The sequence below is a fragment of the Lepidochelys kempii genome, chromosome 5, assembly GCF_965140265.1.
Source record: "Lepidochelys kempii isolate rLepKem1 chromosome 5, rLepKem1.hap2, whole genome shotgun sequence".
Lineage (NCBI taxonomy): Eukaryota > Metazoa > Chordata > Testudines > Cheloniidae > Lepidochelys > Lepidochelys kempii.
The window spans coordinates 105,845,700-105,871,501 of record NC_133260.1 but is presented as its reverse complement, the minus strand read 5'-3'; the positions used below and the strand labels follow the sequence as shown (position 1 = coordinate 105,871,501).

Below are 25,802 nucleotides of genomic sequence, written 5' to 3'. Positions count from 1 at the left end.
GGTTCCCAAACTTGGTTTGAGGCTTGTTCAGGGTAAGCTCCTGGTGGGTGTAAGATGCTTTGTTTACCTGATTGTCCGCAGGTACGGCTGCTCACAGCTCCCAGAGGCCGTGGTTCGCCGTTCCCGGCCAATGGGAGCTGCGGGAAGTGGCGTGGGCCAGGCCACTACTTCAGTGCATTTTCAAACAGGTTCAATTAGCCAGGGCACTGTACAGTGTGTGAGAAATGACAGTGTGTGGTTTCTCTGCAGTGCTGTAAATGTCATGTATTTATCTGCCTGTCTCTCTCTCTCTCAAGCTATATATCACTATGGAATGTGTGTGCCCATATGTTTGGTATGTACTTTAAAGAATGTTACAAAGTTACAGGCCTTGCCCAAAGAGCTTCAATCTCATGTTAAGTCTGATGCAACAAGTGGAATAGCAAACTGGAGGGAGGGAAAGGAGTAAATGATGACAGGAGTTAACAGCATACATCTAGCAAATACTCATATCTAGTATGTGCACATCCTGACGTAATTTAATCCACAGTTTTATGAAAAATATGACATGCTGTTGCCTGTTCTTTCTACAAGTGTCATATTTGAAGTATATCTCCCACATACAATCCCTATACTAGCATCTTAAAGGCCCCACAGTCAGCATTTTTCTCACAAAGGAGGACTGGCGACGACTCCTTTTGGAGAATATTAGTGCCATTCCTTAGTGGACCAGTGAGAGCACTGTTGTGAAATACAAGGCATTCTTTTCCAAAGAGGCTAAGCCACTGCCTCCATCACTCCTAGCCACTGCCAATCCTAAGTGCTAGAAAGCATGACCAGAAATTGAACCTGAGCCCTCCTGAACAGCAGTACAGAGTACAAGCACTATGGTACCTGGCCAGCATGATTTTAATACATTTTAATGTGAAATATATTAAATCCCCATTACATTTCATTTTGGGCTTTGTCAACAGCAATGCAGAAGCAGCTGTTAGATTAAAATAGATGTTTCAAGCCATATATGGTTATACTATTGTTAATATTGCTTTTTGTCAGAATGCAGCATATAATACTTATTTTTTCTAAATGTGTAAAACAATCTTAGCGGTATTTATAAACTATTTTTCGTGTTAATTTGTGACAAATTGACATTTTCCAATTTATTTGCAATTTTGCCATGAAATTTGTCATCCTTTATGCAAAGTTATGACTATGCATACTGTATCAGTGAATCTTTATTACAATAAAGACTTTAAAATGTTGGTTTGGTTAGGGTTCAAAAATAGATAATATTTATATACCCTTCGTTATATGTTTCTATGGGGAAAATGCACATTGCAGGACATTAACTGAACTAACTACTTAATGTCCATATTATTCCATACTCATGAAAACATACTTCTCAGGGAACAATACATTATCAAGCTTGGACATAGAACTGTGGGATACTGCGGCATGGTGGTGATTGTATGTGCTTAAGGAGGTCACATTTCAGTTTCTTGAGAGCCAATTGTCCTTTCCTGTGGAAAACCTTCAGAAAGGGTCTCTGAGGAAGAAAGCTCCTTGCCATTCCCCTTGTAAATATTTCTTCAGATAGGAGAAATAGGTTTGCTCACCCATGGAAGAAGCCAAGAGTCTTACCCTCAAACCCTATCCTTTCAGATTCTTCAGGATCTATGCATATCTTGGGGGCACAAGGTTACCATAGTCCAAGGGCCATCTTCGTGGAGACTGGATCTTCCACTTCCACCCTACAGCTTCCTTACCTTGTGGCTTCATTTTAACTACACAGGCAGAACTATACCTGAATGGTCATTGCTTCTGAGACCCACCCTGAGCATGTCCACTTGGTCTCTGCACCCACGTCTTCTTGTTCCTACTTGCAGATCCTTGAAGGTGCAGAGGGTTTTTGTGGAATCTATGGCAGCAGGGGAATGATTCCTCAGAGCTTCCATCAAGGAGGAAGGATTTTTGGATCCACAGCAAAGCCCTCCCACCCCGCCACATGCCGACCCCTTTGGGGGAATTTTTTCCTCCAGTACTAAAAGAAATTCATAAACCATCAAGCTGTTGTCATTCCTATTAAAGATTTTTAAGCGTATATTCTGTGTATTTTACCATAAGTCAGTATTTTAGCAGTTGCCTTTATCGCAGCAGGTTCTGGTTCAGCTTTATATTTGTCATGCTAAATCCAGTGTTCTCCTAATTGGTGGACACACACACACATACCAGTGAGAGAATAAAAAAGGAAAAAAACCCAAATGCTACATCTATTGATAATCTCTTTGTAAGCAGATAAGTGTTATGTATGTGCTTTCTGAGCAACTGAAAATGAACACTACACTAGATGCAGTCAGACCTCATTATAAAACATCCCTATTTTCTAACATCATCACTAAGGCCCTACTTGAATCGTGGGATGACTGACTAAAAATTGCGGCCGAGTTACGGACAAGCCATAGAATATCATGGAAAAGTAATAATGAACCCTATTATTTGCCGTTAATACGGTCCATTATTACTTTTCTGCAATTTTCCACTGCCGGCCGCCCAGTTCTCATCCCCGGGGTGACCACGGCTCCCACAGTTAGGCCCATGCATGGTAGGACTCCTGCTGTCAAAACTGTAGTGAAAGCATAATATTGCAGGATCTGCAATTTCCACAATATCGCAAATTAAGTAGGGCCTTAAAAATCAATAGTTTAGGGTTAGATAATACTCCCAACAGATACTCCATTCAGTTAAGAGGGTTTTTTTAGTGTACAGTGTCTACCCTGAATATATGACATCACTCTCGTTTGCTTATTTTTCTTTTCCTGTACATTTATTATTATTAATGTTATTTTATAATGAATAATTATTTCAATTAATATTCCTCATTATAATTATTTTTTATTTCTATTCCAGTAGTGCTCATTCTGGTATACATTATTTGTATTGCAGTTCCGCCCAAATGCACCAGCCCTGATCGGTGCCCCATTGTGCGAGGTGCAGCAAAAACACACAATCCCTAGTCTCTGCTCTCAGTAGTTTAGATCTGATCCAAACCTCTTAGCACCAATATAAGTGCAGCAGATTGGTGACACCCAAGATCTTAGAAGGTGGGTAGAATTGATGAATAAAGTGTAAGTATCCTAGAGCACCTCACATAACTACCGACCAAATGAAAAAAATGCGTAAGTTTCATATTGCATTGGAGATTAAAAATGAGCTGCTGTCCTTCCTAAGATTATAATTATAATAATTAATAAAAAGGCACAAACAATTTTTGCTGCTTTCTCTACTTCTGCTCTTATGTCATAATCTTGAATTTTGCATCAATGCTATAAAGTCAGTATAGTTGTTTGTAGCTGACAACTTGGGTTGCAGAGCATTTAGGCTGCATTTAAAAAAGGTGGTAAAATATGAGCATTGAGGAAACAATCCCATTTGACACTGATGTGCCATCAGTGATAATAATGGCCACAATCACCAGCCATTGCCCCAGCGAATCTTCTTTGAGGAAGAACCGCACTGCAGCCTTAGGCTGTATTATCCTTCTTTTAGGTTTGCTCTACACAGAGGGGGGTGTTATGCATTCCCTGGTCCCGACAGTTCCTATGCTGACTCTCTCACTTTTTACCTCTTCCCCTGTGTGGATCTCCGTGCCTGAGGTGAACCGCCAACAGAGTCAAGAAACATGGCAGGTCAGTGCTATGAAGGTGGCTGAACCCCTGTCCCAGAGCAACAGTCTTAGCTATGAACAGAGAGGTCTCTGGATGTGGATTGCGTTCTATAATAACAACAAAAATAGGACAAAATTCTGATTTGGGTTCTCTGAGCTAGGTAGGTAGGAACAGAGTGGAAGCAGCTGAACTATGATTGCCTCAGCTGTTCTGCCTGGAGGCAGTGGGCTCAACAGAACTCTGGAGTGTTGCTCCAAAATGGTATTGAGGTGTGAGCTCCCCTCAACAAATGCTGCTGAGAGGACAGCATAGATTTAGAGGCCTCGCTGGCCTTCCCGTATACTTTCTGGGATACGGAGTGCTGCTGTGCACATAAGCTGAGCCTACAGCCTAATGCTCAGTGGAGGGTTAGGTCTCTGTCTTGTCCTGTTGAACTAGTTAGGAAGAGGCCCATTGAACCCGCTTTTTCAGGACGTGCTAATAATTATCCATGTGGTATTTATTTGCATACATATCTATGACTGTGGTTGTATGTATATGAATGTGTAGTTTAAGAGTGTGTTAAAATAAAAAATAGTAATAAAAAGAAAGAAGGGGAGAGGCCAGCATTCCGTTCATGGTGGTTAGTACAGGAATTTATAATACATGTTCATAATACAAACTGTGATAAAAGGCTCTCGGTGTATGTCAAAGTGGAACTCTTGCTGGCCCTGCTCTTTACATGTCACCATAACACTGTATGTAGCATGGAAATCAAAATGTACAGTTAAGGCTGCAATTATTGCACTGTTGTTTCTTTATTTTTTTTAATGAAAAGATTGCAGAACTGTTGGCACCAGCATGTAAAAAATATAGGTTAATGCAAACATGTTTTCCTAATCCTCATTCTTGGCAAGACCCATTTTAACTCTGATTTACTATAATCCCTAATCCTAACGCTCTCTGGAGGCTAGGCCTCAAATTGGAAATGATAATTGGGAAAATTCAAATCACCCTCCTTCACCCTGCTCTTTTGCATTATTCACACAGGCACAATATATTTGACCCAAAAGAAACCTATATAGTTGCATTTCTCTGGCATTCTAAAAATAGAAACAAATAGCATGCTATACCCTACATCATTTAATGTGTTTGATGTTTATACACGTAGAAGTGCAATACTATGTTCTTAAAGTTTTTTTTTCCATTTTCAGGGCTATTCCCTCTCTCTTTCCATGCCATACTGCCACAACTGCAATCAGCAGAGGCACTCAAGCTGGGTCCACCTCATTATTGTCAGATGGGTCAGGGTATTCTCTGTGAGGACGCTGAGACTCTGGAACTTGCTCCCTCCATGGTTTGAAATAGCTCAGATGGGATGAGCTTCCAGGCACACTGCAAAAGTCATCTGTTTGACAGGGTTTTGGGAGAGGGCTATGCCCTGAAACAGTGAAGGCATGGCAGAGTGCTTTTAGTGGGTGATTGGCTGAGTTCCTGTCCAAATAATGTTTAATGTTAATTAAACAGCTTTGATTAGGCACCTTATTCTGCTATTTAAATTGGAATAAATAATTTAACCAATATACTCCATTTTAAGTACAGGCAAATATCACTTCAACCAGTAGGATCTTTTCAAATGGAAGAAACGTTAAGCACAGCCACTGTATTTTTATGAAAAAAGAACGAGGATGGTGTCCCCTGAATAGATATGTGGACACAGTTGACAACGGGCTTTGTTGCCAGCATAGATCCCTGGGTTACCCCAACCTGAAGCAAATACTCACCAGCAACCACACACCACACAACAAAATCACTAACCCAGGGATCTATGCTTGCAACAAAGCCCGTTGCCAACTGTGTCCACATATCTATTCAGGGGACACCATCACAGGACCTAATCACATCAGCCACACTATCAGAGGCTCGTTCACCTGCACATCCACCAATGTGATATATGCCATCATGTGCCAGCAGTGTCCCTCTGCCATGTACATTGGCCAAACCAGACAGTCTCTATGTAAAAGAATAAATGGACACAAATCAGACGTCAAGAATTATAACATTCAAAAACCAGTTGGAGAACACTTCAACCTCCCTGAACACTCAATTACAGACCTAAAAGTGGCAATTCTTCAACAAAAAAACTTCAAAAACAGACTCCAATGAGAAACTGCTGAACTGGAATTAATTTGCAAACTGGACACCATTAAATTAGGCTTGAATAAAGACTGGGAGTGGATGAGTCATTACACAAACTAAAAACTATTTCCCCATGCTAAATTTTCCCCTACTGTTACTCACACCTTCTTGTCAACTGTTTGAAATGGGCCATCCTGATTATCACTACGAAAGTTTTTTTCTCCTGCTGATAATAGCCCACCTTAATCGATGAGTCTCATTAGAGTTGGTATGGCAACACCCATTTTTTCATGTTCTCTGTGTGTATATATATATATATATACATATACATACATACAAATATATATCTATATATCTATATATATATCTATATATATATATCTTCCTACTGTATTTTCCACTGCATGCATCTGATGAAGTGGGTTTTAGCCCACAAAAGCTTATGCTCAAATAAATTTGTTAGTCTCTAAAGTGCCCCAAGTACTCCTCGTTCTTTTTGCTGATACAGAGTAAGACGACTACCACTCTGAAACCTGTATTTTTATGTTGTCTCCTTTCGGCAAATGCATACATTTATTTTTTCTTTCATTCTTTTTCTTTTTCAAGTGTCAGGCCAGTGGGCAAAATCGATCTCCAAATTTTCAGTGGTGCATAGTTTTAACCAGTTCCCATTAGCACATAGATGACATGCTGTGCTGAGCCACTTTTTAAAAGCTTATTTTGTGATGCGGGTCCAAATGAGCTATTGAGCCTTTACTGTGTGTTGAAAAAAAAAATGCAGGCCTTAAAACGAGCCTGCACCTTCAAACCATGTAGATTAGTATTGGCTCATGGAAGACATGTTACCCTCAGCTGGACTACTTACATGAGAATGGGCTCCATCCTGCATATGCTACATTAATCTGAGAATGAAAAAGAGGATGCAGGCTCCCACTCATCGTTTTTTTCCTCAGTAAAGTTATCGAATTCAGAACTATCTAAATGTGCTTATTTGCTAAAACAGGGGATTTATTTAAGGCTAAATGCTAATAACAATGAATGTTAACTGACTTAATGCAATGTGAAATTGCAGCTTCAACATTCATACAAATGATAATTTGATCTAAGTGGTTCTATGTTCTGTTATATAGACATTACTTTGCAATTTGCAGCATAATTGCATATAATGCGACTAAACAAATTTGTTTTATTTTGCATTGAAAGTACTTCACCCACCTCCTCAATGTGCTAAGAATATTTTTAAAATGTATATTTCACACTGGGCAGCTGTTAGAGTGCTGAATATTTAGTAGTTGTTAATGAGTCTCCTATCTTATCAATGCCCAGTTTTTGCTACTCTTGCCAGGCATAATTGGCTGAAATCTAAGATAAAACTTTAGGGACTCTTGTAGCCTGTAACTATTCACAACAGATACCTACATCCCTTTTGCAATGAAACCTTTATCCTCTCTGACTGATTTACAACATTACTAAGTAAAAATATCCATCTGTACATAATAGCTTTGAACACAGGACCCCAGGATAAGAATTCATTGTATGTTCATAATTACTTTTTGGCAAAATCTTACTTTGTAAAATATTCCAATAGGAATAATGTTTATTAAATGGCAATTTTCTGATGCTTTATAGCATTTCTATCTAACTTAGAGTAGGCTTTTATTTATAATTGAAACTATTTTGTATTTTTTAATGTATTCATATGCATAGTTTTTCAATAACAGCCCAGAATCCCAATTTTGCTGGAAAATGTTGATTTGGCTTTATTTTATTTTTTTTTCTCTTGTATTTACTGTTTTCAATCCTATATTCAGTTCAGTTGCAGGAAGACTGATTTTGAATAATATAGTCATGATGTCAAAACAGGGCAAATTATATGCTGCTGCCATCTGGAATAGTGAAAATAAAAGCTTTATTTACACTGTTCTTTGAAATAATAAACTTTATTGCAGTAGGTTATCATCAGTATCTTTCGTGTATAAAGGGAATAATCCATGTGTGGACTGTGAATGAGCTTTTTTTATTCCATGGTCTAGGGAACATCTCTAAAATCTGCCAATGGCAAAGCCAAGAGTAGATCTTGAAATAGATACTTCTTAGTTAGTGGAATGGAAAAACACCCTCACTTTTCACATAGAGAATACTCTGTTTACATCAAGTGGTATTTTTTTAAAGAAGTAATTCAGTAGCTTGAATGTATGTCTTATCATTTGACATCAGGTTATGTAGATTTAGCATGGAGATGAATATAGACACTGCCACCGCCAATGAAAGTTTTGGATACTTTCATTTGCATTATTTATCTATAGCATGCCGATTACGGTGCTGTAGGTGTGAAAATTATTCAGTTGCATTCTTACTTCTCAGTTACATTTGTGAAACCTATTGAAGCGAAAAGGTTTCTGTCGGTGTAAAAGAGCGGAAAAATTATCCAACTCTGTTCACATATTTATTCAAGTGACACCATCATAGAATCTAATCACAATAGCCATGCCATCAGGGGCTCGTTCACCTGCACATCCACCAATGTGATATATGCCATCATGTGCCAGCAATGCCCCTCTGCCATGTACATTGGTCAAACTGGACAGTCTCTATGCAAAAGAATAAATGGACACAAATCAGATGTCAAGAATTATAACATTCATAAACCAGTCGGAGAACACTTCAATCTCTCTGGTCACTCGATTTCTGATCTAAAAGTGACTGTTCTTCAACAAAAAAACTTTGAAAACAGACTCCAATGAGAGACTGCTGAATTGGAATTAATTTGCAAATTGGATATAATTAACTTAGGCTTGAATAGAGACTGGGAGTGGTTGAGTCATTATACAAAGTAAAACTATTTCCACTTGTTTATTCCCCTCCCCCCTGCCACTGTTCCTCAGACGTTCTTGTTAACTCCTGGAAATGTGCTGGAAATGGCCCACCTTGATTATCACTTCAAAAGGTTTTCTCTCTCCCCACCCCACTCTCATGCTGGTAATAGCTCATCTTAAGTGATCACTCTCCTTACAATGTGTATGATAAACACCCATTTTTTCATGGTCTGTGTGTATATAAATCTCCTCACTGTATTTTCCACTTTATGCATCCGATGAAGTGAGCTGTAGCTCACGAAAGCTTATGCTTAAATAAATTGGTTAGTCTCTAAGGTGCCACAAGTACTCCTTTTGTTTTTGCAAATACAGACTAACACGGCTGCTACTCTGAAACCTTTTAAAGGCTGTTACTGCTGCTGTTTTCCAGGGAAATTAGCCTCACTTAAGAAAATTGCTCAGAACACTGGTCACTGGGTTTGTCCTCCTTCTCCTCCTGATTGGATACACAGGTAGACTAATCACAAAGAACTTCCAATTCCCTGGACATGTCTTTCTGCTCTATTTTTCCCTAAATGAGACCTTCCAGCGCTTTTTTTTTAATCATACCCTTAGTGTGTCTACCCAGGGGTCTTCTCTTGGGGGAAGTGTAAGTACTGTTCCTGTGAGGCCAGAGAAATCAAATCAATGGGGAAGGGCAGAAAACTTGGTTTGGGGGTCAAATTTTCAAAGGAATTTAGGCACCTGTCAAGGTTCCTCCCCCACTCTGAACTCTAGGGTACAGATGTGGGGACCTGCATGAAAAACCTCCTAAGCTTATCTTTACCAGCTTAGGTCAAAACTTCCCCAAGGTACAAAATATTCCACCCTTTGTCCTTGGATTGGCCGCTACCACCACCAAACTAATACTGGTTACTGGGGAAGAGCTGTTTGGACGCGTCCTTCCCCCCAAAATACTTCCCAAAACCTTGCACCCCACTTCCTGGACAAGGTTTGGTAAAAAGCCTCACCAATTTGCCTAGGTGACTACAGACCCAGACCCTTGGATCTTAAGAACAATGAACAATCCTCCCAACACTTGCACCCCCCCTTTCCTGGGAAATGTTGGATAAAAAGCCTCACCAATTTGCATAGGTGACCACAGACCCAAACCATTGGATCTGAGAACAATGAAAAAGCATTCAGTTTTCTTACAAGAAGACTTTTAATAAAAATAGAAGTAAATAGAAATAAAGAAATCCCCCCTGTAAAATCAAGATGGTAGATATCCTACAGGGTAATTAGATTCAAAAACATAGAGAACCCCTCTAGGCAAAACCTTAAGTTACAAAAAAGATACACAGACAGAAATAGTTATTCTATTCAGCACAATTCTTTTCTCAGCCATTTAAAGAAATCATAATCTAACACATACCTAGCTAGATTACTTACTAAAAGTTCTAAGACTCCATTCCTGGTCTATCCCCGGCAGAAACCAGCACATAGACAGACAGACAGACCCTTTGTTTCTCTCCCTCCTCCCAGCTTTTGAAAGTATCTTGTCTCCTCATTGGTCATTTTGGTCAGGTGCCAGCGAGGTTACCTTTAGCTTCTTAACCCTTTACAGGTGAGAGGAGCTTTCCCCTGGCCAGGAGGGATTTTAAAGGGGTTTACCCTTCCCTTTATATTTATGACAGCACCCAAAGATGCAGGTTGGTGTCTAGGAGGATTTTCAGAAACCCCTAAGCACCTAACTCCCATTGTGGGAGTTAGGCACTTAGGTCCTTTTGAAGATCCTACTGAAGTGCCTGTCTGTACCTATTGGTGCCTAAATTCCCACATGCACACACAACCTTTGTCTGAAAAAGAGTTTCTCATCACACCACATGCAAATAGTTGATTTTGTTTGGGGTTGAGACTCCTGCAAAAAGCCCACACAGTAACACATGTATTTATTAATCCTTAAAAGTAGTGGTAGTAATAAACATAATTTTATTTATGAAGAACCTTCCAACCCTCTTATTGGAGGTGTATATTAAGTACAATCAAAATATTATTAATATTGTAATAAAACACACCTTTATAACAATTTCAGATGAGAAGAAGAAATAGATGACGTCTGACAACGGAAAGATAGGGTTAGAAAGACTGGATCAGCAACAGTGATTGTAATAAAACAAACAAACAGTAAGGAAAAAGCTCTTGTGAAAGACATTCAGTTGTTCTTTAAAAGTGGGTAAGAATGAACCTGGAAGAATATCAAGGGGGAGCAATTTCCATACTCTGTAGTCCACTGTTCAGCAAATTAGAGTTGAATTGCAGCTTTTCTCTTATAGATCTTCTATGCTGTGTGTCAGATGCAATCCCTGACTCACTGCACAATATTCTGCCCAGAACGCATCCTTAATACATGAATATGCACTTGACTTGGGTGGTGGATTGCAGATGATGTATTGCATTTGAATGCGGACGGCATGTGTATCCCTGCTTTTGACTACGTCTTACTGCACAATGTACATTTCACAGAGAAGTCTGTCACAAAAGACTTGCTCCTCAAGACAGTAGTGGGATATGACTGCCAGGATCACCTCAGTTGTCTTTTGTAATTCATGTTGATACCCCTGATGCTACCCCTGCTATTCACTGTAAAGTATCTGCCTCTTCTGAAAAGATGGAACAATTTGGATAGTTATGTGCCAACATGATGATAATCATTTTCCATCTTGCTGAAAGACGCAACTGCTGCTGGAAAAAAACAATAAACTTTACCTGTTTCTCTGGGATACTAGACTCTTGGAGAGGACTTCAACAGAAAAGTCATACAAGATCCATTATTATATCATCTCTACTCTAAGATAATGCAGTGGGAACATCAGAGTTCAGATATTAGAAGAGAATGGAATTATCCTTGCATTAGAATGAATGAGAAAGGAATGAGAAAGGAAAAGAACTTTAATAAAACAACCTGGAGAGCTGCTGCACACAGCCATGCAGTGTTCCCAACCCGGGCCTCCAGGGTACATCTCCAGATTCCCATGTCCATAATATTCTTTCTTATGAGGGAGTGTCTCTAAATTACAATCTTCTACAAGCATATCTATACATCTTCCCTCTTAAAGAAAAACAAATTAACGCAAATACATATATAAAAACAGCTAACCATGATCTAATAACATGCATTACATTCTCACCCCATGTAGTACATTTCCATAAACACAATGTGTCAACTACTGAGAGAGAAGAGGTTACTAGCACATCACGCTCGAGTGAATCTTTACCACCCTTTTTTCTCAAATACCCCTTCTCTAGGCAGGTTAACTAGTCTCTGTGAGTCTTTCAGGACATTTAATCTCCCACTCTGATCTTCTCTTTATCAGCCTTTCATTAGAGTCTGAGTTATTTTCTTGTTTCTCCTTTGTGTGTCAATGATAAAGGATCAGTCAGATGGGAAATGCCAGAGTCCACATCAGTTGTCAATGTGTTGGAACTTTTTAAGATTATTCGAAGATTCCTTCGATTACATCAAAATGTGTTGTACTGGTCTGTCTGGACTACATAAGACCTTGGATGCAGCTGTTCTTTAATGGTACCCTTTTGGTCCCAAGTATTTGAGGTGTGATTCCTCAGGCATACTGAGATCCCAGGCCCTTTTATTGAAATAATTTTTCTGCTTCCACTCCTGATTTTCTTTCATCTTCTTTGTTTCATTGTTCTGAGATTTCAGCAAGCTATCAATAATTGGTAAATTAGATCTGATTCTTCTTCCTGTTAACAGCTGAGCTGGAGAAAAGCCATTCTACAGAGGTGCACTTCAGTAAACCAGTAACATTTTATACAAATCACCCCCACTGTCAAAAGTCTTTTTCATAAGGTTCTTTACTGACTATATAAACCTTTCCACAAATCCATTTTATTGGGGGTAATTTGGACTTGATGTTTTGTGATGAAAGTCCCAATCTCTGGCAAATTGCCTAAAATATGCATTGGAAAATTGCGGCCCGATATCATTAAAGACTTCATCTGAAATTCCATGTCTGGAGAAGATTTCCTTCATGCCAGCTATCAATTAGTACTATTAGTACTGTGTGGTGTGCAAATTTCTGGATACAGAGAATCATAATCTGTAACTATTAAATAATCCTTTGATTGCCAGGTAAATAAATCAGTGCCTACATTCTCATTAGGCCTTTGTGGAAATGGATTCACTTGACGTTTCTTCATTTGGGATCTGCAGCATTTTGAAAAATGAATATTTTTCTCACATTTATGATAGAGTTTGCCAAAGACAACACACTGTTTGGGGCCATGTTGTGATCCACACCATTCACATGACCATCTGTACCCAGTCTTCCCCCAGAAATGGTTTTCTTAGTGCATCATTCCACTCTTTGATTTGACCTATTCTGGTTATATTGTTTTGTGTTTAATAAATGGATAACACCTTCTGGTGAATTCAGCTTCATGCTTTCCGTTTCTGGTGCCCTGCATATTTGGAGAGCTTTTTTCTAAAGTTAAGCCTCCTTCATGGAGCAGTCTTTCTATTAACACATTGTCTTTAATGCCGCAAATTATTCAGTCTCTGACCACATGTTTTACTAAGTTTCCTTAACTCTGTGACATATTGCTCTATGGTATCATCCATTTTTTGCATGCATGTAAAACATTTCTGTGTCAAAGAATTTCATTCCTTTGTGGCATGCAATGTTCTTCAAATTTAGTCAGTATTTTAGTTACACGCTTTCATCTTCTTCTAACTTAAAGTTGTTAAGTTGCTTCCTCCCCAACAACATGAAAAAGGATTGATGATTTCACTTTATCATTTTTTTCCTCTGCCCCCATTGCTGCTAAATACAATTCAAATCTCTGATTTTTTTTCCAGTTCTATGCAACATTGCCTGACCATTGCAGACTGGATGGAGGTTGCAACACATTCATTTTTGTCTTTCCCCCCCCTTCTTAAGCTAGTCAAGATACTACTCTGCTCACCAAATACATGGAAAAGACTCTATGCCTGGTGCTCCACAGTCTTCTCTGGTGCCTCCCTTTTTCTCTGCTTTCAGTTTCAAACACAGGAGTTAACTTCAAAATTACTGCAGTTTCCACCTCATTCAGCACTTCCGACACCATGTAACAATCTTGGGGTTCATTAAATAACAATGAATGAGAAAGGAATAAAACATTAATAAAACAAACTGGAGAGAGTCTCTGGTGAACTGCTGTACACAACCATGTGGTGTTCCCAATCCCCACCTCTAGAGCACATCTCCGAATTTCTATGTTCATAATATTGTCCCTTATGAGGGAATGTCTTTAAATTACAATCTTCTACAAATATATCTCTCTGCACCTAACACTCTGAAAAAAGTTCAAGAAAGGTTCACCTCTATGAAAATATGAACTTTCATATTTCCATTGTTGTGAAAAATATGATTCATCTAACGAGTAAGTGCTGCTTGAGCAAGTCAATACTGCCTTGATTTTTATACACAACTTTTCTATGAATTTTAATTTTCTCTTCTTCATTGCACATGCTCATTTGGGATATGTGAAATAGACAAACTGAATATGTCTGGAAAAGTTATCGAAATACTTTTGATATTTTCTATGCAAGGAGAACAACTGCAGTGTGAAACGATGCAAGACAGTTTCAAATGATTCTCCCATAAGAGTTCATATTGTGAATCACTGAATCATAAAGGATTAGGATTGGAAGAGACCTCAGGAGATCATCTAGTCAACACCCCTGATCAAAGCAGGATCAATACCCAACGGAATCATCCCACCCAGGGTTTTGTCAAGCTGGGCCTTAAAAACCTCTAAGGATGGAGATTCCACCACCTCTGTAGATAACCCATTCCAGTGCGTCACCACCCTCCTAGTGAAATAGTGTTTCCTAATGTCCAACCTAGACCTCCCCCACTGCATCTTGAGACCATTGCTCCTTGTTCTTTCATCTGCCACCACTGAGAACAGCCGAGCTCCAATTTATTTGGAACCCCCCTTCAGGTAGTTGAAGGCTGCTATCAAATCCCCCCTCACTCTTCTCTTCTGCAGACTAATCAAGCCCTGTTCCCACAGCCTCTCCTCGTGAATCTGTGCCCGAGCCCCCTAATCAATTTTGTTGACCTCCACTGGACTCTCTCCAATTTGTTCACATCTTTTCTGTAGTGGAGGGCCCAAAACTGGATGCATTACTCTAGATTTGGCCTCACCAGTGCCAGATAGAGGGGAATAATCACTTCTCTCGATCTGCTGGCAATGCTCCTACTAATGCAGCCCAAAATGCTGTTAGCCTTCTTGGCAACAAGGGCACATTGCTGAATCATATCCAGCTTCTCATTCACTGTAATCCCCAGGTCCTTTTCTGCAGAACTGCTGCTTAGCCAGTCGGTCCCTAGTCTGTAGCGGTGCATGGGATTCTTCCATCCTAAGTGCAGGACTCTGCACTTGTCCTTGTTGAACCTCATCAGATTTCTTTTGGCCCAATCCTCCAATTTGTCTAGGTCACTCTGGACCCTATCCCTACACTCCAGCTTATCTACCTCTCCCCACAGCTTAGTGTCATCTGCAAACTTGCTGAGGATACAATACATCCCATCATCCAGATAATTAATAAAGATGTTGAACAAAACCAGGACTGACCCCTGGGGCACTCCGCTTGATACCAGCTGTCAACTAGACATTGAGCCGTTGATCACTACCTGTTGAGCCTGACAATCTAGCCAGCTTTCTATCCACCTTATAGTTCATTCATCCGATCCATACTTTTTTTAACTTGCAGGCAAGAATACTGTGGGAGACTGTATCAAAAGCTTTGCTAAAGTCCAGATATATCACGTCCACTGCTTTCCCCATATCCAGAGAGCCAGTTATCTCATCATAGAAGGCAATCAGGTTGGTCAGGCATGACTTGCCCTTGGTGAACCCATGTTCACTGTTCCTGATCACCTTCCTCTCCTCCAAGTACTTCAAAATGGTTCCTTGAGGACCTGCTCCATGATTTTTCTAGGGACTGAGGTGAGGCTGTAGTTCCCCAGGTTCCCATTCTTCCCTTTTTTAAAGGTGGGCACTATATATATAAACAACCTTTGTAAATGCTCTTTATATTGTTCATGTCCTATATTCAGTGAACAGTTCATGTATAGAACTCTTTCAGTAATTAGAAGTTATATTAACACAATTTTCTGAACTATAATGGAATGTGTAGTCTAATATCAGCTCAAACTTTTAAGATACCTAAGAAATTATGGGTTAAAAAGGGGTAATTTTAAATTGTTGGGCACAAAGTCATTATATTTTTTAAATTACTAAAATATTTAGTTCAGAGAAACAAGAAATGGCAGGCCAGCTCTTACTAACAGTATCTCTTATTGCCAGCTCAGAGGTATGCCTTTCACAATTTTAGTCACAGGGATTCTTTTCCATACTTCAGGAAACACCGTGATTGAGACTAAGCAAAATAATGACAGTTATTAACCATGGCTCTTTTATTGCTGAAGGAAAAGAAAACATTAAACAAAACAACACAGGTGACAGAATACATTTTCTTTTGTATGTTTTTTTTTCTGTAGAGAGCTTCTATAAGTGGACCCGCCTTTGGTTTGGCATTTTTCTCTTGGTAAATTGAAACAAAGGTCTTTTTTCCCCAAAATTATCAATAAACCAGTAACTACGAAATTTTGCAAATGGGCAAAATAATTTTGTTTAAAGAAAAATGTGTCCTGTTGGTTACTAGTAATAACAATACAGTTTATACTTGAGCAAAGTAAGAAATCTTAACTAAATCCTATGAAATTGAAGAAAATATTTGTCAGTTACTTAGAAGAAGCCATTTAAGCATGTCTTAAAATGGGACAACTATAGATATGAAGAATCGAATATCCAATTAAATCCCACTATTTCTTATCAAAATGTAGCCACTGTCTCGTCTCCAGGAACACATGGTCTAACCATGTGGTCATTCACAGGAAAATAGTAAATATTTTAAGTTTCAACAGCATTTCCATGACTCAAAAAATTATTACAAGACTTTTTAAATTTAATCCCTTGGTAATCTTTTAGTTAACTTTCTCGCTCAAATCCATTTTAAAATTTTGGGGCAGTTTTCCTTGGGTTGTCTTCTTGTCTTCTCAGTTCTTCTTAGCTGTTTGCGGTAGTCTGCTTCTAAAGATGGACAGGATGAGTTGTGGAATGCTTGCTATGTATGCTGTGTAGCAAAGGTTGTGTATGTGAGGAGTGTTCACTTCAGAGGGTTTTTTTTTAATACTGTTTTCCTTCCTATTTCCATGAAATTATGAAAACACCTCTTTTAGACTTGTTTAGATCAGAGCTGGTTGCTGTCACTTTTTATTGGCTCAAAGTCTATAGGGTTGGCTTAGATGACACCTTCAGCTTCTAAATATGCAGTGTGTTTAATGAACATGCAGTATTTGCAATTGCCTTTGTTCTTATATCGAGAAAACCTAGGTAACCTTTTAAAGTTAGAGTTTAACATTTATTTTCTGAGATATTCCTTTAATTTTATTAAAGTCCAATAGGAAATGAAATTGTTTTCAAAAAGTCTGAACATTCCTATTTTTTGACTAAAATATTTTAATCTCATAACAATATTTTTAAATTAAAGTACTCTTAGTTTAAATTGTTGTTAACAACATTGTTGATCCTTTATAACCGATTTTAGAAGGATGATTCTTTTTGTCTTCCTTAGTTGGGTGAGGGAGTTCCATGAATATAGCTAATAATTAATTAATTCTCCATTAATTTAAATATTCTATATTTAAATAGCTTCTTACATTAGTAATTAGTTTAACAAGATCATTAGATTCCATGTTGGTTGTCAAGGTTCCTTCCCCACTCTGAACTCTAGGGTACAGATGTGGAGACCTGCATGAAAACCTCCAAAGCTTACTTTTACCAGCTTAGGTTAAAACTTCCCCAAGGTACAAACTATTTTACCTTTTGCCCTTGGACTTTCGCTGCCACCACCAAATGTCTAACTCCGGTTACTGGGAACGAGACCGTTTGGAAACGTCTTGCCCCCAAAAATCCTCCCAAATCTTACACCCCCTTTCGTGGGGAAGGTTTGATAAAAATCCTCACCAGTTTGCATAGGTGAACACAGACCCAAACCCTTGGATCTTAAGAACAATGAATAAGCATTCAGTTTCTTAAAAGAATAATTTTAATAGAAGAAAAAGTAAAAAGAATCACCTCTGTAAAATCAGGATGGTAAATACCTTACAGGGTAATTAGATTCAAAACATAGAGAATCCCTCTAGGCAAAACCTTAAGTTACAAAAAGACACAAAAACAGGAATCTACATTCCATTCAGCACAGCTTATTTTCTCAGCTATTTAAAGAAAACAGAATCTAACGCATATCTAGCTAGATTACTTACTAAGTTCTAAGACTCCATTCCTATTCTGTCCCTGGCAAAAGCATCACACAGACAGAGAGCCTTTGTTTCTCTCCCCGCCTCCCCTTCCAGCTTTTGAAAGTGTCTTGTCTCCTCATTGGTCATTTTGGTCAGGTGCCAGCAAGGTTATCCTAGCTTCTTAACCCTTTATTGGTGAAAGGGTTTTTCCTCTGGCCAGGAGGGATTTTAAAGGTGTTTACCGTTCCCTTTATATTTATGACATTGGCATATAAAGAATTTTACCATTTACGTGGTATCATTTATACAGCAGTTATCTTAGGAGCTATGCATTTAGCTAACATATTTGCAAGTACACATTTCACAAAGGTGTTTGACATCTCAATATAGAAGAAATAAAGAAAAAGGTTTAAAACATTTCCAACAATACATGTTTTTTTGTAGAGGCTTTTCTGAATGATGTTTTTAGAGGAATTATCAAATTTGTTTCAACAAGGATATTTCTAGAATTCTTTGTGTAGGTTTATTGGGAAGTTTTTCTGGGTAGGTAAAAAGCACACTTTACACCTAGATTTATTGCTCTGCTAGCACAATCCCTTTTCACAAGCAGGTCTTTTCCTAAAACATGAATGTTTTACATGGTTTGTTTTCTTGAGATAAGGGTTACATTTGTACCAGACCAGTATCTTATACTGAGGGAGATGTTCTGGTCTAGATAAAACAATGAGGAGTAAGATACTCTTAAGGGTAATAAACGTGGCTTTATGGCTAAGGTGGGGTTATCTTCCTGACATTTACTTGTCCTTGGGCACAGAAAGCAGAAACCTTCTGCAATTTCTTCAATCAACCTGAATATTTTATAACATAACTAATTAAATCATACACAGATATTGTAATATTTTCAAGCATCCTATGACATATTTGTAGTTATATCTTATTGTTCAGTAAAGATGCTAACAAGTTTATAATGACCTAATAATGATAATAAATTTTAATAATGTTACTAATATTTTGCATCAATATTGAGGTCTGTCCTCCACAAAATTCAAAGAATGAGCTGCATTTCCAGATTTATTGCACCTGTCATCCTAAACAAAATCTGTATTACTTATGTGACTTACTAAGCACAAGGACATAGTAATCTGCCCTATAATGGCCTCTCAAAATGACAGTGCCAAATGGCTTTGTGAAGGTCAAGTGTGATTTAAATTGTTGATGAATTAGGAGCTAATTCAGTATGATTGAATATTAATATGAAACTACAGTTTAAAGCTTAATGAGCACAGTAATGAACTGGATAAAATACTTTTTCTTTGCACCTCATGTTGATGTTTAAAACGACTAATATATTGATAATTTGTAATAGCTACTTTTTATGTAAAAGTTTATGTTGGCTAACAGTCATTTGTTGATTTGATTCTCAGTTCTACAACATAGCACAATGGATGATCTATCAAACTTGATGTCATCAAACTGGAAAGACAGTTTTATACAAATCAATAATAAATTTAGAGAAGAAAAAAGCAATTAACATCTTATGAACTACACCCACTGAGATAAGCATTCCAATTAGAAATTTCATTATTTCCCCAGTCCGTTTTATGTTGAATACTGGGTTTTATTGCCAAATACCTCACAGCCAGATTGGAAACAAGCCACAACTGTCAAAGTATAACAGCTCTGGCTATTCGAATCTGTTACATTGTGATGTTTCTCATGAAAATTTAATGAAGACAGTGCATTCAAAGAGGTTCTGTGCATAAGGGGGATGGATGGAATTTAATTACCCTTATTAAAAATAAGAAAAGAAAGCTCTTTACATACTCCATCCTATTAATATGCAAGATAGATTATCTTTGTTGTGCACTTGTATATATGAAAAAGCAGCTCTGGAGTGTTCTTTATGAGCCAAGAAGGAACAGAAAGGTCATGCAAATGCATTAGAGTGCTTTCTGCATTGCACAAGTCAAACCTTGTCAGTTATTCCCAAGGTAAAGGCTTCACATCTGATAAATAATTATTAAATTCAGTATTCTTTGGTAAGAGCCTATAGCAAGTGCCTCAGCACTGTAAGCCTTTGACACTCATTGCTGATTGGTGGAGATATTGGCTCTGAAGAGAGATGGAAACTTGCAGGAGAATAGTGACTACTGTACCAGGGCAATATTTATATGTATTCATGATTCCAGTGATTAAATAGCCCTAGGGAGATATCTGTCACTGGAGAATGCGAAGATTTGTCAGGTATTCAAGGATAACCAGATGTAAGTTTTTCAAAAGGTGCTGAAAGCTTTACTGAAATTACTTAAAAAGATCACACAATTTTTGTACAAAGAAAGCAATGTAGTTAACATTGGACAATTCCTACTAAATTATTTTAGTCTCGTAAAAAATTACACGTCAATAGCTGCCAAACACGGCATTTGATAATAAAGCATGTATTATATAGTAGCTATTGATTTTTTTTTCACTTTTCTTTTTGAGACAAAGAGCAGCTCTATAATTGTAAAAACATCTGTTAAACCTTTACCACAGTAAAGAACAAGCTGATGTAATTCCAAAAGATTATTATAATTAACATAGCCTGATTTGTCAGGTATTCTCTGTCCCTACTATGTTTCCAGTGTTACCTCCTAGACTATCAGGTACCTAGAAACCTGTGTGTTTCATTGCTGTTTATATAATACATTCCAGCTGGGGTTTTAAGGAACCCAAGGGAGTTGGCATCCAACTCCCATGTAACTTCAAGGGGTGACTAACTCACATAGCTTCCTTTGAAATCCCCACCTTCTATCTCCTAACACCCCACAAAACACTCAGATGAAAACCCCATTTCTACACACTGATATTATCACATACTCTTCCACTGAAATTCACTGCCGTGCAGAGACCCAACACAATGTATGTGTATCACTTACGTCCCTCCTAAGACTTATAGTGATGCCTGAAATGGAACTTAAGTGGTACATAGGGCTCTACACAGGGTTGAATTTCACCCATAGGGAAGGAATGAGTTCATAGAACTTGCAAAAAAAACCAAAAAACAAAACAAAACAACACAGCTATATGAAGCTCAAAAACTGGCTCACACTCTGAACCTTATTTATTTTTATTTAGGGCTGTCAAGCGACTAAAAAAATGTATCACTATTAATCGCGCTGTTAAAAAATAATAGAATACCATTTATTTAAATATTTTTTGATATTTTCTACATTTTCAAATGTATTGATTTCAATTACAACACAGAATACAAAGTGTACAGTTCTCACTTTGTATTTATTTTTATTACAAATATTTTGCACTGTAAAGAAAAAATAGTATTTTTAGTTCACCTAATACAAATACTGTAGTGCACTCTCTTTATTCTGAAAGTTGAACTTACAAATGTAGAATTATGTACAAAAAAACTGCATTCAAAAATAAAACAATGTAAAACTTTAGAGCCTACACGTCCACTTGTCCTACTTCTTGTTCAGCCAATCCCTGAGAGAAACAAGTTTGTTTACATTTGCAGGAGATAATGCTGCCCACTTCTTGTTTACAATGTCACCTGAAAGTGAGAACAGGCGTTTTCATGGCATTGTTCTAGCTGGTGTCGCAAGTTATTTACATGCCAGATGTGCTAAATATTCATATGTCCCTTCATGCTTCAGCCAGCATTCCAGACCACATGCATCCAACCTGAGGACTGGTTTTGCTCGATAATATTCCAAAGCAGTGTGGACCGACGCATGTTCATTTTCATCATCTGAGTCAGATGCCACCAACAGAAGGTTGATTTCCTTTTTTGGTGGTTTGGGTTCTGTAGTTTCTGCATTGGAATGTTGCTCTTTTAAGACTTCTGAAAGCATGCTCCGCACCTCATCCCTCTTAAATTTTGGATGGCACTTCAGATTCTTAAACCTTGGGTCTAGTGCTGTAGCTATCTTTGTGTTTTGTCAAATCTGAAGTTAGAGATTGTGACAGGGTCGGGCTAGATGGCTATGGGAGAGTAATAGAAGGCAGATATATTAGCCCCAGGCTAAGTAGATCCCTTTTCCCTGGGTAAGGTAACAGGGAAGGTTCCAGAACAATCAGGAACCTTCTGGAGACAATTAAGACAGGCTGATTAGAACACTTGCAGCCAATCAAGAAGCTGCTAGAATCAATTAAGGCAGGCTAATCAGGGCATCTGGGTTTTAAAAAGGAGCTCACTTCAGTTTGTGGTGTGCGTGTGAGGAGCTGGGAGCAAGAGGCACTAGGAGCTGAGAGTGAGAACGCTGACTGTTGGAGGACTGAGGTGTACAAGCATTATCAGACACCAGGAGAAATGTCCTTTGGTGAGGATAAAGAAGGTGTTGGGAGGAGACCGTGGGGAAGTAGCCCAGGGAGCTGTATCTGTCGCACAGCTGTTCCAGGAGGCACTCTAGACAGCTGCATTCCACAGGGCCCTGGCCTGGAACCTGGAGTAGAGGGCGGGCCCAGGTTCCCCTGAAATCCTCCCAACTCCTGGTCAGACACAGGAAGAGTTGACCTGGACTGTGAATTCAGAAAAACGGCCAAGCTGAGGGCTGCCGTGAAGCTCCAAGGCGAGCAAATCCGCCAATAAGCTCAAGACCCACCAAGGTAGAGCAGGAACTTTGTCACAGTATTCTTAAATCAAACAACATATGCTGGGTCATCATCTGCGACTACCATAACACAAAATATATGGCAGAATGTGGGTAAAAGCATGGAGCAGGACATACAATTCTCCTCTAAGGAGTTCAGTCACAAATTTAATTAACAAATTTTTTCTTTAACAAGCATCATCAGCATGGAAGCATGTCCTCTGAAATGGTGGTCAAAGCATGAAGAGGCGTATGAGTGTTTACCATATCTGACATGTAAATACCTTGCAATGCCAGCTACAAAAATGCTATGCAAACACCTGTTCTCACTTACAGGTGACATTGTAAATAAGAAGAGGGCAGCATTATCTCCCGTAAATGTAAACAAACTTGTTTCTCTTAGGGATTGGCTGAACAAGAAGTAGGACTGAGTGGACTTGTAGGCTCTGAAGTTTTTACATTGTTTTATTATGGAGTGCAGTTATGTAACAAAAAAATCTACATTTGTAAGTTGCACTTTCACAATAAAGAGATTGCACTTCAGTACTTGTATGAAATGGATTGAAAAATACTATTTCTTTTGTTTGTCATTTTTACTGTGTAAATATTTATAATAAAAATAACAATATAAAGTGAGCACTGTACACTTTATCTTCTGTGTTGTAATTGAAATCAATATATTTGGAAATGTAGAAAAATATGTAACAAATTTCAATTGGTATTCTATTTAACAGTGTGATTAAAACTGTGATTAATCACGATTAATGTTTTTAATTGTGATTAATTTTCTTACATTTAATCACATGAGTTAATTGTGATTAATCAACATCCCTATTATTATTATTTTATTTGTTTGTATTTCAGTAGTGCATAAGGGGCCCCAATCAGGGAGCAGCGCTATGTATTGTGCTATGCATAATAGCTGCATAATAAAAGTCAGTCCCTGCCCCAAAGAATTCAGAGTTTAGGCACAGGATACGAGACCACAGGCAGAAAGAGCATCTTACAGCATGTGTCCTTTGTTTAAAGGACAGTGGCAGATTTACTAATTTAAGGAAACGATGGCAGATTTACTAATTTAAGGTGTGATTTCATCAGTTTTGATTATTCCAAGTCACTTTTTAGATTGGAAATCTATAGGGAAAGGCCAAGTGCTACAAAAAGTAATGTTAATGATTCAGCAGGTGGTATTCTACTTTCTTAGTGCCTTATCCTGAGGTGTGCTGAACAACTACAACTCCCAGACTTCACTGGAAATTGAAGATGTTCAGTACGTTTTAGGATGACGCCCTTAGTAGAGAGGCAATGTTGAAGATGCTGTCATTTGATTGATATGTAAAACTGCAATCCTGATCCCACAGTACTTTTTGTAAGATAAGTAAATTCCTGTTTGGATTATGACATATTATCTATTTAACTTCTCCAAGCATGTTAAATTAGTTATGCTCAACTACTGGTATACAGCTTAGCTGTGTTGTATTAAATAGTTTTTGTGTTCCACCCCAGAAGTGGGAAAAGCAATTAATATACATTACAGATGAACTGGAGCCAAATCCACAACATGGAATGTGAACTTTCTCAGATTTCAGAGGGCTCAGGGTCCAGAATAAAATCCCTGCTAGTTAATCTCTCCTCACACATTTAGTCCTTTTTATTTTAGGTTTGGGTATAGCTGCAATCTTATGATTGGCCTCATGAGATTTGCTCTATTTTGGATAGAATCTAGACAGATTCCTTCAAGAACAGCTCATGAGATTTCAGCACCATTGAATCCAAATCTTACTCTAGTTCTGATTCAGCTTTGAACTTGAACCCCAAACCCTAGCCTTAATCTAATACAGACTCAGGGTATGTCTTCACTACCCGCCGGATCAGCAGGCAGTGATCGATCCAGCGGGGATAGATTTATCGCATCTAGTCTAGACGTGATAAATTGACCCCCGAGTGCTCTCCCATCGACTCCTGTACTCCAGTGCCACGAGAGGCGCAGGCAGAGTCGACGGGGAAGCGGCAGCAGTCTACTTACCGCAGTGAAGACAGCACGGCAAGTCGATTTAAGTACGTTGACTTCAGCTAGGTTATTCACGTAGCTGAAGTTGCGTAACTTAGATCACCCCTCCCCCCGCAGTGTAGACCAGGGCTTAAGCACCACCATCTTAGGCAATCTTTAAGGTGTAATAAACTTCATAAAATTCCCCTAGGATCTGTGTATGGACAGTGGAATCCTGGCCCCATTGAAGTCAGCAGAAGTTTTGTCATTGACGTTAGTAGGACCAGGGTTTCAACCCTAGGATTTTATACACCGTGCCCATTACCATAGTATCTGAGTGCTTTGTATGAAAGATACTATGTATATACATTCAAAATCATAATGATTATTCTATATATTTATCCTAGCTACAGTACCTGAGCTCCTGATAAATATTTTAATGTATTCAACCCCATAACACTCCTCTGAGGTAGTAAAGTGCTATTATTGCCATTTTACATATGAGGAATTGAGACAGCGTCAAAATTACACGCCCAAACTCACAGGGAAAGGAGGAAATTGAACGTGGGTCTTCCAGGTCCCAGGCTAATGCCCTAACCACTAGTCAACATTCTACATACATTAAAGAGGGCACATTCAAGAGGAACAGTGTTGGTATGATAATGCCTCACCTTGCACAGATGATTGGGTGTTTAAAGAATGTGCATAATACATAGCGGGCCAGATCCTCAGCTATGCCAAGTTGAGACAGGGTATATCTGATGGAAAGCTGTCTCTGAGCACCTTTATGCTCCTCTGATTCTAGGCTGACAACACCTGGCATAATATAGAACAGCTCAAGTGGGAGCTGCTCTTAGTTATGCTGGCTGCTGTGGTCCCATAGGAGCCACTACAGCATCTGAGGATCACGTGGAGTGCATGGCTCTCTGCTTCACCCCCTTCTACTCTGGAAGACCTTAGCTGCCATTTCAGTGCAAAGCAGCTGGAGCTGTGGCTATGAATCTGGGCCTGTATGTTGTACACGTATGAGTTTTTATATAACAAATGTGAAAGATTGTTATAAAACCAGATTTTTTTTCCTTTTCAGAGGATCAAATTCCTCGTGGTTTTCCCACCATTGATATGGGCCCCCAGTTGAAGGTGGTTGAACGCACTCGCACAGCCACTATGTTATGTGCAGCCAGTGGCAATCCTGATCCTGAAATAACTTGGTTCAAAGATTTCTTACCTGTTGACACAAGCAACAACAATGGACGTATCAAACAATTACGATCAGGTAGGGTCTCGTTACT

General features: G+C 38.6%; 1 protein-coding gene across 44 annotated transcripts in view; it reads left to right on the top strand.

The window, feature by feature from the left end:
- PTPRD (protein tyrosine phosphatase receptor type D) overlaps nucleotides 1-25,802 on the top strand; it is a 1,705,510-nt gene that overhangs the window by 1,492,550 nt on the left and 187,158 nt on the right. For all 44 annotated transcript variants that reach the window (XR_012159111.1, XM_073345355.1, XM_073345353.1 and 41 more), the window contains one exon: nucleotides 25,598-25,786. Coding sequence is in view for 43 of the 44 variants with exons in the window: in XM_073345355.1 (XP_073201456.1) it covers nucleotides 25,598-25,786 (189 nt within the window). In the remaining variant the exon portion in view is untranslated. The remainder of the gene's footprint in view (nucleotides 1-25,597; nucleotides 25,787-25,802) is intronic.